Source organism: Oncorhynchus clarkii, chromosome 19, assembly GCF_045791955.1.
Source record: "Oncorhynchus clarkii lewisi isolate Uvic-CL-2024 chromosome 19, UVic_Ocla_1.0, whole genome shotgun sequence".
In the NCBI taxonomy this organism is placed as follows: Eukaryota; Metazoa; Chordata; class Actinopteri; order Salmoniformes; family Salmonidae; genus Oncorhynchus; species Oncorhynchus clarkii.
The window spans coordinates 6800509-6815670 of record NC_092165.1 but is presented as its reverse complement, the minus strand read 5'-3'; the positions used below and the strand labels follow the sequence as shown (position 1 = coordinate 6815670).

At 44.7% G+C, this 15162-nt stretch overlaps 1 protein-coding gene across 1 annotated transcript in view; it reads left to right on the top strand.

Moving 5' to 3' along the window:
* The window catches only part of LOC139374661 (calcium-binding protein 2-like), a 44030-nt gene that overhangs the window by 2101 nt on the left and 26767 nt on the right, over window positions 1-15162 (top strand). The window contains exon 2 of the mRNA XM_071115715.1: window positions 5410-5592. Within this exon, the coding sequence (XP_070971816.1) occupies window positions 5410-5592 (183 nt within the window). The remainder of the gene's footprint in view (window positions 1-5409; window positions 5593-15162) is intronic.

Sequence of the window (15162 nt, the reverse complement as noted above, 5' to 3'; positions counted from 1 at the left end):
CTGTTTGGGTCCTGTATCAGAACATCAGTTAACTCTTTGTTTGGGTCCTGTATAAGAACATCAGTTAACTCTCTGTCTGGGTCCTGTATCAGAACATCAGTTAACACTCTGTCTGGGTCCTGTATAAGAACATCAGTTAACTCTCTGTCTGGGTCCTGTATCAGAACATCAGTTAACACTCTGTTTGGGTCCTGTATCAGAACATCAGTTAACTCTCTGTTTGGGTCCTGTATCAGAACATCAGTTAACTCTCTGTCTGGGTCCTGTATAAGAACATCAGTTAACTCTCTGTGTGCTGTATCAGAACATCAGTTAACTCTCTGTTTGGGTCCTGTATCAGAACATCAATTAACTCTCTGTCTGGGTCCTGTATCAGAACATCAGTTAACTCTCTGTTTGGGTCCTGTATCAGAACATCAATTAACTCTCTGTCTGGGTCCTGTATCAGAACATCAGTTAACTCTCTGTTTGGGTCCTGTATCAGAACATCAGTTAACTCTCTGTCTGGGTCCTGTTTCAGAACATCAGTTAACTCTCTGTCTGGGTCCTGTATAAGAACATCAGTTAACTCTCTGTGTGCTGTATCAGAACATCAGTTAACACTCTGTTTGGGTCCTGTATCAGAACATCAGTTAACTCTCTGTTTGGGTCCTGTATCAGAACATCAGTTAACTCTCTGTTTGGGTCCTGTATCAGAACATCAGTTAACTATCTGTCTGGGTCCTGTATAAGAACATCAGTTAACTCTCTGTGTGTTGTATCAGAACATCAGTTAACTCTCTGTCTGGGTCCTGTATCAGAACATCAGTTAACTCTCTGTCTGGGTCCTGTATCAGAACATCAGTTAACTCTCTGTGTGCTGTATCAGAACATCAGTTAACACTCTGTCTGGGTCCTGTATAAGAACATCAGTTAACTCTCTGTCTGGGTCCTGTATCAGAACATCAGTTAACACTCTGTTTGGGTCCTGTATCAGAACATCAGTTAACTCTCTGTTTGGGTCCTGTATCAGAACATCAGTTAACTCTCTGTTTGGGTCCTGTATCAGAACATCAGTTAACTATCTGTCTGGGTCCTGTATAAGAACATCAGTTAACTCTCTGTGTGCTGTATCAGAACATCAGTTAACTCTCTGTTTGGGTCCTGTATCAGAACATCAATTAACTCTCTGTCTGGGTCCTGTATCAGAACATCAGTTAACTCTCTGTTTGGGTCCTGTATCAGAACATCAATTAACTCTCTGTCTGGGTCCTGTATCAGAACATCAGTTAACTCTCTTTCTGGGTCCTGTTTCAGAACATCAGTTAACTCTCTGTTTGTGTCCTGTATAAGAACATCAGTTAACTCTCTGTGTGCTGTATCAGAACATCAGTTAACACTCTGTTTGGGTCCTGTATCAGAACATCAGTTAACTCTCTGTTTGGGTCCTGTATCAGAACATCAGTTAACTCTCTGTTTGGGTCCTGTATCAGAACATCAGTTAACTATCTGTCTGGGTCCTGTATAAGAACATCAGTTAACTCTCTGTGTGCTGTATCAGAACATCAGTTAACTCTCTGTCTGGGTCCTGTATCAGAACATCAGTTAACTCTCTGTCTGGGTCCTGTATCAGAACATCAGTTAACTCTCTGTGTGCTGTATCAGAACATCAGTTAACACTCTGTTTGGGTCCTGTATCAGAACATCAGTTAACTCTCTGTTTGGGTCCTGTATCAGAACATCAGTTAACTCTCTGTTTGGGTCCTGTATCAGAACATCAGTTAACTCTCTGTCTGTGTGCTGTATCAGAACATCAGTTAACTCTCTGTGTGCTGTATCAGAACATCAGTTAACTCTCTGTCTGGGTCCTGTATCAGAACATCAGTTAACTCTCTGTGTGCTGTATCAGAACATCAGTTAACTCTCTGTTTGGGTCCTGTATCAGAACATCAGTTAACTCTCTGTCTGGGTCCTGTATCAGAACATCAGTTAACTCTCTGTCTGGGTCCTGTATCAGAACATCAGTTAACTCTCTGTTTGGGTCCTGTATCAGAACATCAATTAACTCTCTGTCTGGGTCCTGTATCAGAACATCAGTTAACTCTCTGTCTGGGTCCTGTATCAGAACATCAGTTAACTCTCTGTTTGGGTCCTGTATCAGAACATCAGTTAACTCTCTGTCTGGGTCCTGTTTCAGAACATCAGTTAACTCTCTGTCTGGGTCCTGTATAAGAACATCAGTTAACTCTCTGTGTGCTGTATCAGAACATCAGTTAACACTCTGTTTGGGTCCTGTATCAGAACATCAGTTAACTCTCTGTTTGGGTCCTGTATCAGAACATCAGTTAACTCTCTGTTTGGGTCCTGTATCAGAACATCAGTTAACTATCTGTCTGGGTCCTGTATCAGAACATCAGTTAACTCTCTGTCTGGGTCCTGTTTCAGAACATCAGTTAACTCTCTGTTTGTGTCCTGTATAAGAACATCAGTTAACTCTCTGTGTGCTGTATCAGAACATCAGTTAACACTCTGTTTGGGTCCTGTATCAGAACATCAGTTAACTCTCTGTTTGGGTCCTGTATCAGAACATCAGTTAACTCTCTGTTTGGGTCCTGTATCAGAACATCAGTTAACTATCTGTCTGGGTCCTGTATAAGAACATCAGTTAACTCTCTGTGTGCTGTATCAGAACATCAGTTAACTCTCTGTCTGGGTCCTGTATCAGAACATCAGTTAACTCTCTGTCTGGGTCCTGTATCAGAACATCAGTTAACTCTCTGTGTGCTGTATCAGAACATCAGTTAACACTCTGTTTGGGTCCTGTATCAGAACATCAGTTAACTCTCTGTTTGGGTCCTGTATCAGAACATCAGTTAACTCTCTGTTTGGGTCCTGTATCAGAACATCAGTTAACTCTCTGTCTGTGTGCTGTATCAGAACATCAGTTAACTCTCTGTGTGCTGTATCAGAACATCAGTTAACTCTCTGTCTGGGTCCTGTATCAGAACATCAGTTAACTCTCTGTGTGCTGTATCAGAACATCAGTTAACTCTCTGTTTGGGTCCTGTATCAGAACATCAGTTAACTCTCTGTCTGGGTCCTGTATCAGAACATCAGTTAACTCTCTGTCTGGGTCCTGTATCAGAACATCAGTTAACTCTCTGTTTGGGTCCTGTATCAGAACATCAATTAACTCTCTGTCTGGGTCCTGTATCAGAACATCAGTTAACTCTCTGTCTGGGTCCTGTATCAGAACATCAGTTAACTCTCTGTTTGGGTCCTGTATCAGAACATCAGTTAACTCTCTGTCTGGGTCCTGTTTCAGAACATCAGTTAACTCTCTGTCTGGGTCCTGTATAAGAACATCAGTTAACTCTCTGTGTGCTGTATCAGAACATCAGTTAACACTCTGTTTGGGTCCTGTATCAGAACATCAGTTAACTCTCTGTTTGGGTCCTGTATCAGAACATCAGTTAACTCTCTGTTTGGGTCCTGTATCAGAACATCAGTTAACTATCTGTCTGGGTCCTGTATAAGAACATCAGTTAACTCTCTGTGTGTTGTATCAGAACATCAGTTAACTCTCTGTCTGGGTCCTGTATCAGAACATCAGTTAACTCTCTGTCTGGGTCCTGTATCAGAACATCAGTTAACTCTCTGTGTGCTGTATCAGAACATCAGTTAACACTCTGTCTGGGTCCTGTATAAGAACATCAGTTAACTCTCTGTCTGGGTCCTGTATCAGAACATCAGTTAACACTCTGTTTGGGTCCTGTATCAGAACATCAGTTAACTCTCTGTTTGGGTCCTGTATCAGAACATCAGTTAACTCTCTGTTTGGGTCCTGTATCAGAACATCAGTTAACTATCTGTCTGGGTCCTGTATAAGAACATCAGTTAACTCTCTGTGTGCTGTATCAGAACATCAGTTAACTCTCTGTTTGGGTCCTGTATCAGAACATCAATTAACTCTCTGTCTGGGTCCTGTATCAGAACATCAGTTAACTCTCTGTTTGGGTCCTGTATCAGAACATCAATTAACTCTCTGTCTGGGTCCTGTATCAGAACATCAGTTAACTCTCTGTCTGGGTCCTGTTTCAGAACATCAGTTAACTCTCTGTTTGGGTCCTGTATAAGAACATCAGTTAACTCTCTGTGTGCTGTATCAGAACATCAGTTAACACTCTGTTTGGGTCCTGTATCAGAACATCAGTTAACTCTCTGTTTGGGTCCTGTATCAGAACATCAGTTAACTCTCTGTTTGGGTCCTGTATCAGAACATCAGTTAACTATCTGTCTGGGTCCTGTATAAGAACATCAGTTAACTCTCTGTGTGCTGTATCAGAACATCAGTTAACTCTCTGTCTGGGTCCTGTATCAGAACATCAGTTAACTCTCTGTCTGGGTCCTGTATCAGAACATCAGTTAACTCTCTGTGTGCTGTATCAGAACATCAGTTAACACTCTGTTTGGGTCCTGTATCAGAACATCAGTTAACTCTCTGTTTGGGTCCTGTATCAGAACATCAGTTAACTCTCTGTTTGGGTCCTGTATCAGAACATCAGTTAACTCTCTGTCTGTGTGCTGTATCAGAACATCAGTTAACTCTCTGTCTGGGTCCTGTATCAGAACATCAGTTAACTCTCTGTGTGCTGTATCAGAACATCAGTTAACTCTCTGTTTGGGTCCTGTATCAGAACATCAGTTAACTCTCTGTCTGGGTCCTGTATCAGAACATCAGTTAACTCTCTGTCTGGGTCCTGTATCAGAACATCAGTTAACTCTCTGTTTGGGTCCTGTATCAGAACATCAATTAACTCTCTGTCTGGGTCCTGTATCAGAACATCAGTTAACTCTCTGTCTGGGTCCTGTATCAGAACATCAGTTAACTCTCTGTTTGGGTCCTGTATCATAAGGTATCATGATCGTATCTCCATCTCTGTCTGTGTGTCTTTACCCAAGACACATACAGGTCAACATTCGTCTGTCTTTGTCTCTTTCTCCAGGACAGATGTGCTATCTTAATTTGACCCTGCTTCTCACAGCAGAAAACCAATCCTGCAGCAACAGGAAATGTATTAGTTAATGGACATGTGTAGGGATTGATACATTTCAGTGGAAATTACAAACTTTAGAAGCCTCTTAAAACCTTGAATACAGTACAATTTGCATTTTGCTGAGCAGGAAAATTATCTGGGACAACAGAATGATCAAATTAAGGTAGCACATCTGTATATTCTAACATCTCAGTCTGAGCGTCTTTACCTAGGACATACACTGTATCCTAACCATCTCTTTATCTCCCCATCTGAGCATCTTTACCTAGGACATACACTGTATCCTAACCATCTCTTTATCTCCCCATCTGAGCATCTTTACCTAGGACATACACTGTATCCTGATTCACATACGTCTCTGTCTGTCTGTCAGGGCTCCATCAAGAAGAAGATAGAGAAGTTGAGGAGATGGAGCTCCTGCAGCATAAAGAGGCCTTCTAAGAAGACTAAGACCAGAAGTCTGTCCACCGCTACAGAGGCACCAGAGGAGACCTGGGGGCTCAAGACCCCCGAGAGGAGGAGGCTCAAACCCATCATCGCCTCCGTCTTCGGACAGGTATAATACTGGGACAGGTGGAGCGACTCAACTGTTAGAGTCTTTACCGGTGGGAGTCCTTACCTGGGGGAGTACTTACCTGAGAAAGTAATATCCTGTTAGAGTCTTTACCTGGGGAAGTCTTTACCTGGGGAAGTCCTTACCTGGGTGAGTCCTTACCTGGGGGAGTCTTTACCTGGGGAAGTCCTTACCTGGGGGAGTCCTTACCTGGGGAAGTCCTTACCTGGGGAAGTCCTTACCTGGGGGAGTCCTTACCTGGAGGAGTCTTTACCTGGGGAGTGCTTACCCGAGGAAGTCCTTACCTGGGGGAGTCTTTACCTGGGGTGTCCATACCTGGGGGAGTCCTTACCTGGGGGAGTCCTTACCTGGGGGAGTCCTTACCTGAGAAAGTCCTTTCCTGTTAGAGTCTTTACCTGGGGATCTCTTTACCTGGGGAAGTCCTTACCTGGGGAAGTCCTTACCTGAGGGAGTCTTTACCTGGGGAAGTCCTTACCTGGGGGAGTCCTTACCTGGGGAAGTCCTTACCTGGGGGAGTCTTTACCTGGGGAGTGCTTACCCGAGGAAGTCCTTACCTGGGGGAGTCTTTACCTGGGGAGTCCATACCTGGGGGAGTCCTTACCTGGGGGAGTCCTTACCTGGTGGAGTCCTTACCTGGGGAAGTCTTTACCTGGGGGAGTCTTTACTTGGGGAGTCCTTACCCGAGGGAGTCCTTACCTGGGGGAGTCCTTACCTGAGGAAGTCCTTACCTGGGGGAGTCCTTACCTGGGGGAATCCTTACCTGGGGGAGTCCTTACCTGAGTAAATCCTTACCTGGGAGAGTCCTTACATGGGGAAGTCCTTAACTGGGGGAGTCCTTACCTGGGGGAGTCCTTACCTGGGAGAGTCCTTACCTGGGGAATTCCTTACCTGGGGGAGTCTTTTCCTGGGAGAGTCCTTACCTGGGGGAGTCCTTACCTACAGATGGCATTCCCTGAGGAAGTCCTTACCTGGGGGAGTCCTTACCTTGGGGAGTCCTTACCTACAGTCCTCCTTACCTGCGAGAGTCCTTACTTGGGGGAGTTCTTACCTGGGGAGACTTTACCTGGGGGAGTTCTTACTTGGGGGAGTCTATACCTGGGGGAATCATTACCTGGGGGAGTCTTTACCCGAGGGAGTCCATACCTGGGGGAGTCTTTACCCGAGGGAGCCCTTACCTGGGGGAGTCTTTACCTGGGGGAATCCTTACCTGGGGGAGTCTTTACCTGGGGGAATCCTTACCTTGGGGAGTCTTTATCTGGGGGAATCTGTACCTGGGGGAGTCTTTATCTGGGGGAATCTGTACCTGGGGGAGTCCTTACCTGGGAGAGTCCTTACCTGGAGAAGTCTTTTCCTGGAGGAGTCCTTACCTGGGGGAGTCCTTACCTGGGGGAGTCCTTACCTACAGACGTCCTTACCTGAGGGGGAGTCTTTACCTGGGGGAATCCTTACCTGGGGGAGTCCTTACCTGAGGAAGTCCTTACCTGGGGGAGTCCTTACCTGGGGGAGTCCTTGCCTTGGGGAGTCCTTGCTTGGGGGAGTCCTTACCTGGTGGAGTCCTTACCTGGGGGAGTCCTTACCTGGGGAAGTCCTTACTTAGGGGAGTCTTTTCCTGGGAGAGTCCTTACCTGGGGAGTCCTTACCTACAGATGGCATTGCCTGAGGAAGTCCTTACCTTGGGGAGTCCTTACCTACAGACCTCCTTACCTGCGAGCGTCCTTACTTGGGGGAGTTCTTACTTGGTGGAGTCTTTTCCTGGGGGAATCCTTACCTGTTGGAGTCTAGCTGAGGGAGTGCTAGCCTGGCAGAGTACTTGTCAAGGCATTTAGTTGTAGGTCACTTGACTTGTGAGAGTCCTTATACGTCTGTGACATCTTTACTGTTGGTCTATCTCTGTAACTTTGGGTTTCTTTACTTGTGACTTATTCCAGTCTGGTTTCATGTGGTTGTATAGAAAAGTAGTTGGAGCACTCTTCTGTGATAATATTAAATGAGAGAAGACACTCACACACAAATAACAATTGTTTAGTCTGTTCAAACACTTGTCCTGGGTTTAGTTCTCAGATGTGGAGTACCTTCACCAAGACCAGAGACATAGTACAAGAGAACGAGAGCTACAGAGAGAGAGAAGAGAGGAGAGAGAGAGGAAAAGAGAGAGAGAGAGAGGAGAGAGAAGAGAGAGGAGAGAGAAGAGAGAAGAGAGAGAGGAAAGGAGAGAAGAGAGAGAGAGAGAGGAGTGAGAGAGAGAGGAGTGAGAGAGAGAGAGAGAGAGGAGAAAGAGAGAAGAGAGAGAAGAGCGAGAGGAGTGAGAGAGAGAGAGAGAGAGGAGTGAGAGAGAGAGAGACAGAGAGAGAGAGACAGAGAGAGAGAGAGGAGAGAGAGAGAGAGAGTGAATGAAAAGAGAGGCAGGAGAGAGAGGAGAGAGAGAGAGAGAGAGAGAGAGAGAGAGAGTGAGAGAGAGAGAGACAGAGAGAGAGAGGAGAGAGAGAGAGAGTGAGAGACAGAGAGAGAGAGAGAGAGAGAGAGAGAGAGAGAGAGAGTGAATGAAAAGAGAGGGAGGAGAGCAATAAAGAGACGGGGAAATAAAGAGAAAGAGGAGAGAGAATGAATGTCAGTGTTCCTGACCCATTGTTCCCTGGGCCAAGTTTTTCTGCAGGATTAAATGCATTGAAAAATTATGAATAGAACAGGTGTCCTCATTGAAGTCAATGATACGACCGTTCCATTAATTCTATTTCTAATCATCTAATCCTATCAGTGACCTCTTGTTCTCAGGGCATAGTGAGTCAGACAAAAGTAATCACCCCAGAGTTGGGATGCCGCTAAATCAGACCTAATCAAACTCTCCCCGCACCCAACTGCCAGATTGGGAAAAAGCTGCAGCAATAAAACAATTCTGATTATGACACCAGGGTTGACCTTACGTAAGGAAGTGTAGTTATCTTATGTAAGCACTGTTCTTAGGGTTTATAGGCAGAGAAAGCATTATAGTGTTTATAGGCATGGGAAGCAGTATAGTGTTTATAGACAGAGGAAGCAGTATTGTGTTTATAGGCAGAGGAAGCAGTATAGTGTTTATAGACAGAGGAAGCAGTATAGTGTTTATAGACAGAGGAAGCAGTATAGTGTTTATAGACAGAGGAAGCAGTATAGTGTTTATAGACAGAGGAAGCAGTATAGTGTTTATAGACAGAGGAAGCAGTATTGTGTTTATAGGCAGAGGAAGCAGTATAGTGTTTATAGACAGAGGAAGCAGTGTAGTATTTATAGACAGAGGAAGCAGTATAGTGTTTATAGACAGAGGAAGCAGTATAGTGTTTATAGACAGAGGAAGCAGTATAGTGTTTATAGACAGAGGAAGCAGTATAGTGTTTATAGACAGAGGAAGCAGTATAGTGTTTATAGACAGAGGAAGGAGTATAGTGTTTATGGACAGAGGAAGCAGTATAGTGTTAATAGACAGAGGAAGCAGTATAGTGTTTGTAGACAGAGGAAGCAGTATAGTGTTTATAGACAGAGGAAGTAGTGTATTATTTATAGATAGAGGAAGCAGTATAGTGTTTATAGAGAGTGTAGCAGAGCAGCATAGATAGTAGGATTGATTGTTCAAATCAAATCAAATGTATTTGTCACATACACATGGTTAGCAGATGTTAATGCGAGTGAAGTGAAATGCTTGTGCTTCTAGTTCCGACCATGCAGTAATATCTAACAAGTAATCTAACCTAACAATTTCACAACAACTATCTTATACACACAGGTGTAAAGGAATGAATAAGAATATGTACATAAAAATGTATGAATGAGTGATGGCCGAATGGCATAGGCAAGATGCATTAGATCAGGGGTGTCAAACCCAAATACCCAGTGGGCCAAAATGTAAAACCTGAACAAAGTCACGGGCCAACATTGAACAAATTAACCTTTTAATATGGACCCAAACAAGTTTTGCTTTAACATTGAATATGGAACAAGCATCGCTTATTACCATACAATATATAATTTAATAGTGGAGACATGCAAAATCGAATTTCAAATGAAAAAACACATCAATGGCATTCATTTATTAAATAAATAAAATGTAAATAAAAATTGTATGCCTCTTTTCTATTTGCAGCCTTCTGATTTAAATACCAAAATAAACATTTTCCACTGGCTAATAATTTTACAAATAAAATGATAATAAATCAATCAACCATTCAAGCCCATGCCTTGTAGCAAGAAAAAGTGCATAAAGAAAACGTTAATTATTGCACACTGGTCTAATCTGATGTGCCCAAGCCAGATACCTGGCATCTCTTCTTGGATGCTAGTTCATCAATGTCTGGGCTCAAGCTCTGAGCTGAAGAAATCCTCAGTATCGAGCGAAGATGTTCATCAGTCAGACGTCTCCTGTGAGTTGTTTTGGTCATCTTCATCGAGGAGAAAAGTTGCTCGCATAGATAAGTGCTGCCGAACATGGAGAGCATCTGAGCAGCTTGGGTGCGGAGCTGAGGCATTGTGTCAGGGATGAACCGTGGAAACTGTGCGGCGCCCACAGCATCATACTTTGACTTCAGCGTGTCGTTGCACTGGAGTTCAATCAGCTCCATTTGGATGTTGGTTGGTGCATTTTCCACATCAACTGCGAAGGGATTACTAAGCAGTTCAAACTTACATTTCTGGGCATCGAAGTCGGCAAATCGCCGGCTAAACTCAGCGGCGAGCACACTGAGTTTTTCAGCAAACTGTGCGCATGGGAACACGGCGGTAGAGATCTGCGCTTTTATGGATTGGCAGCAGGGAAAATGGCAAGGGTTTCCTTGCAGCATCTGATTCTCCCACAGGCACAGTTTAGTTTTGAAGGCCCTCACTGCAGCGTACATGTCTGTGATGATGTGCCCCCGCCCCTGAAGCTGCAGGTTCAGCGCATCGAGATGGCTCGAGATGTCACAGAGAAAGGCCAGCTCACACAGGAACTTTTGCTCCCGGAGCTCTGCTGTATCCTTCCCTTTGGTTTCCAGGAATTGACATATTTCCTCACGCAGCTCGAAACATCTGTTCAGTACTTTTCCTCTGCGTATTCCGTCTGCGTATTCCGAACCACACTCCTCCAGAAAAGATTTAAACTGGCGGTGATTTAGACCTTTGGCTCTTATAAAGTTAACTACCTCTGTTACTGTGGTCATAACATGTTCCATCTTTAGGGCTTTGGCACACAGTGCTTCCTGATGTATGATGCAGTGGTAAACAGTTAGCTCACCTGCACAGTTCTCTTCCCGCATCTTCTCCCGAACCATGCCCACCAGTCCACTCTTTTTACCGCACATCGCTGGCGCACCATCTGTCGTTAATCCAACGAGTTTATCCCACGGCAGCTTTATTTCAGTTACACATTTGGAAACATCCTCAAAGATTTCCTTTCCTGTGGTTGTGCCATGCATTGATTTGAATCCTAATAGCTCCTCCGTAACACACAGATTTGAGTCCACTCCACGGATGAAGACTGACAGCTGAGCAGTATCAGATGCGTCGCAGCTCTCATCCACAGCGAGGGAGAACGCAACAAAATCTTTTCCCTTTTCCTTCAGCTGGTCATACAGATTGGTGGCAAGATCACATGTGCGATCAGCTACTGTGTTCCTGCTCAGGCTCACGTTTGAAAATGCTTGTTTTTTCTCTGGGCATACGAGGTCACAAACCTTCATCATGCACTTTTTCATGAACTCTCCCTCATTAAAGGGCCGGGCTGATTTTGCGATCTCTGCTGCCACTATATAACTAGCCTTTACAGCAGCCTCGCTTTGTGATGTGGCTTTTTTAAACATATTCTGTTGTGAAACCAAACTTCTTTTCATCTCCTCTACTTTCTGGCTCCTTTGAGTCATGTCCAGGTCCTTGTATTTGTCATGGTGTTTCGTTTCATAGTGTCGTCTAATGTTGTACTCCTTACTTACAGCCACGTTGACTCCACAAACAAGACAAACAGGTTTGTCTTTTACATATGTAAACAGATATTCTGCCTCCCACTTGTCCAGAAAGCTCCTGTTTTCTGCCTTTCTTTTCGCCATTTTTGGGAAGGGTTAGCTCGCTGACAGTTGTAGCGTCTATGTTGCTATGACTACTGTCACAGAGGAGAGAGCGTTTCTGGGTCCTGTCCTGATTGGCGTGCGAAAACAGCAGAGCATTATGGGATTCGTAGTATTAGTGGTGAATGCGCTGTATAATACCGGCGGGCCAGCTCTAGTAGTAATTTGGTATTGTCTCGCGGGCCAAATATAATTACCCCGCGGGCCAAATTTGGCCCACGGGCCAGAGTTTGACACCCATGCATTAGATGGTATAGAGTACAGTATGTACATATGAAAGAATAATGTAGGGTATGTAAACATTATATAAAGTGGAATTGTTTAAAGTGGCTAGTGATACATTTATTACATACATTTTTCCATTATTAAAGTGGCTAGATATTAAGTCAGTATGTTGGCAGCAGCCACTCAATGTTAGTGGTGGCTGTTTAACAGTCTGATGCCTTTGAGATAGAAGCTGTTTTTCAGTCTCTCGGTCCCTGCTTTGATGCACCTGTACTGACCTCACCTTCTGGATGATATCGGGGTGAACAGGCAGTGGCTCCGGTGGTTGTTGTCCTTGATGATCTTTTTGGCCTTCCTGTGACATCGGGTGGTGTAGGTGTCCTGGAGGGCAGGTAGTTTGCCCCCGGTGATGCGTTGTGCAGACCTCACTACCCTCTGGAGAGCCTTACGGTTGTGGGCGGAGCAGTTGCCGTACCAGACGGTGATACAGCCCGACAGGATGCTCTCGATTGCGCATCTGTAAAAGTTTGTCAGTGTTTTTGGTGAGAAGCCGAATTTCTTCAGCCCCCTGAGGTTTAAGAGGCGCTGCTGCGCCTTCTTCACCACGCTGTCTGTGTGGGTGGACCATTTCAGTTTGTCCGTGATGTGTACGCCGAGGAACTTAAAACTTTCCACCCTCTCCACTACTGTCCCGTCGATGTGGATAGGGGGCTGCTCCCTCTGCTGTTTCCTGAAGTCCACGATCATCTCCTTTGTTTTGTTGACATTGAGTGTGAGGTTATTATCCTGACACCACACTCTGAGGGCCCTCACCTCCTCCCTGTAGGCCGTCTCGTCATTGTTGGTAATCAAGCCTACCACTGTAGTGTCGTCTGCAAACTTGATGATTGAGTTGGAAGCGTGCATGGCTACGCAGTCATGGGTGAACAGGGAGTACAGGAGAGGGCTGAGAACTCACCCTTGTGGGGCCCCTGTGTTGAGGATCTTCAGGACCCAGTTGCACAAGGCGGGGTCGAGACTGGGATATGTTTTCCGCAAAGCGTCGAACCATAACATTGATGAATACGCTGATTCGGTGAGCGAGATTATTTGCAAGTGTGGTGATGTCGGTGATGTTGTACCCACAGCGTCTATTAATTAAAACATTCCCCAACCAGAAACCGTGGATTGATGGCAGCATTCGTGCAAAACTGAAAGTGCGAACCACTGCTTTTAATCAGGGCAAGGTGACCGGAAACATGACCGAATACATACAGAGTAGCTTTTCCCACCGCAAGACAATCAAACAAGCTAAGCGTCAGTATAGAGACAAAGTAGAGTCGCAATTCAACGGCTCAGACACAAGAGGTATGTGGCAGGGTCTACAGTCAATCACGGACTACAAAAGAAAAACCAGCCCCGTCGCGGACCACGATGTCTTGCTCCCAGACAGACTAAACAACTTCTTTGCTCGCTTTGAGGTCAATACAGTGCCACTGACACGGTCCTCTACCAAAACCTGCATGCTCTTCTTCTCTGCAGCCAACATGAGTAAAATATTTAAACATTTCAACCCTCACAAGGCTGCAGGCCCAGACGGCATCACTAGTCGCGTCCTCAGAGCATGCGCAGCTGGCTGGTGTGTTTATGGACATATTCAATCAATCCTTATCCCAGTCTGCTGTTCCCACATGCTTCAAGATGGCCACCATTATTCTTGTCCCCAAGAAAGCTAAGGCACTCCCTTCCGTCATCATGAAGTGCTTTAAGAGACTAGTCAAGGACCATATCACCTCCACCCTACCTGACACCCTAGACCCACTCCAATTTGTTTACCGCCCCAATAGGTCCACAGACGACCCAATCGCAACCACACTGCACACTGCCCTAACCCATCTGGGCAAGAGGAATACCTATGTGAGAATGTTGTTCATCGACTACAGCTCAGCATTTAACACCATAGTACCCTCCAAACTCATCATTAGCTCAGCATTTAACACCATAGTACCCTCCAAACTCGTCATTAGCTCAGCATTTAACACCATAGTACCCTCCAAACTCGTCATTAGCTCAGCATTTAACACCATAGTACCCTCCAAACTCGTCATTAGCTCAGCATTTAACACCATAGTACCCTCCAAACTCGTCATGAAGCTACATCTTTCTGTTGTAACCGCTGTTCATCAGCCCTTCATGTTAACACACCGTACACTGAGAAACAACAGATTAGGTGGTGGAGGAAATAAACCATAATGCTTTGACCATGAAAAATAAAGCTTTGAATTAAATACAATGTCAATGTTCAATGTTCAATGTTCACTAATGTTCAACGTTCACCTGAAGTAGGTGGAACAGAAGATGAGATGAATGCGAGAGAGGAGAGAGAGGAGAGAGAGAGAAAAAGAGGGAGGGAAAGAGAAAGATAGAAAGAAAGAGAGAGAGGAGAGAGAGAATGAGAGAAAGGGGGAGAGAGAGCGAGAGAAAGAGGGGAAACAGTCATTATATTAATCTAACATGTCCACAGATGTCTTGCTGACTCATTTGACTCCGACTGCAGTACCATTATGTTACAACATTTACAGGACTACATAAGACTCCCCATATATCATCAGGAGTCATGTAGAGAATAGACAGGGTTCTCACTGAGTCACTGTAGTTATTTAACACTTCCAGACCTAATAGGGTGACACACACATAAACAGAGAGAGAGAGAGAGAGAGAGAGATGGACAGTTGTCATTGATACTACAACTCCTGAGACTTCTCCTGAATGGATACAATGCTAGGGGCCTGCCAGCAATACTGACAATCAGACTGAATGGTACCATTGAAGGTGTGTTGTTATGGTAACAGTAATGGGTCAAGATTAGTGTTTTAGTGTTAGTGTCTCAAATGGCACCCTGTTCCCTACATAATGCACTACTTTGAAGGAGATCCCATAGGGCTAATGGTCAAAATGTGTGCACTACGTAGGGAATATGGTGCCATTTGGGACTCAGGTGGGTCAGTATGGATTTACAGCAACAACAAACAAAAAACATTCCAAAACATGATTTCCTTTTAAAGGGGATTTCTACCTCAACCCCCTGTAGTTCTGATTTCCTTTTAAAGGGGATTTCTACCTCAACCCCCTGTAGTTCTGATTTCCTTAAAGGGGATTTCTACCTCAACCCCCTGTAGTTCTGATTTCCTTAAAGGGGATTTCTACCTCAACCCCCTGTAGTTCTGATTTCCTTAAAGGGGATTTCTACCTCAACCCCCTGTAGTTCTGATTTCCTTTTAAA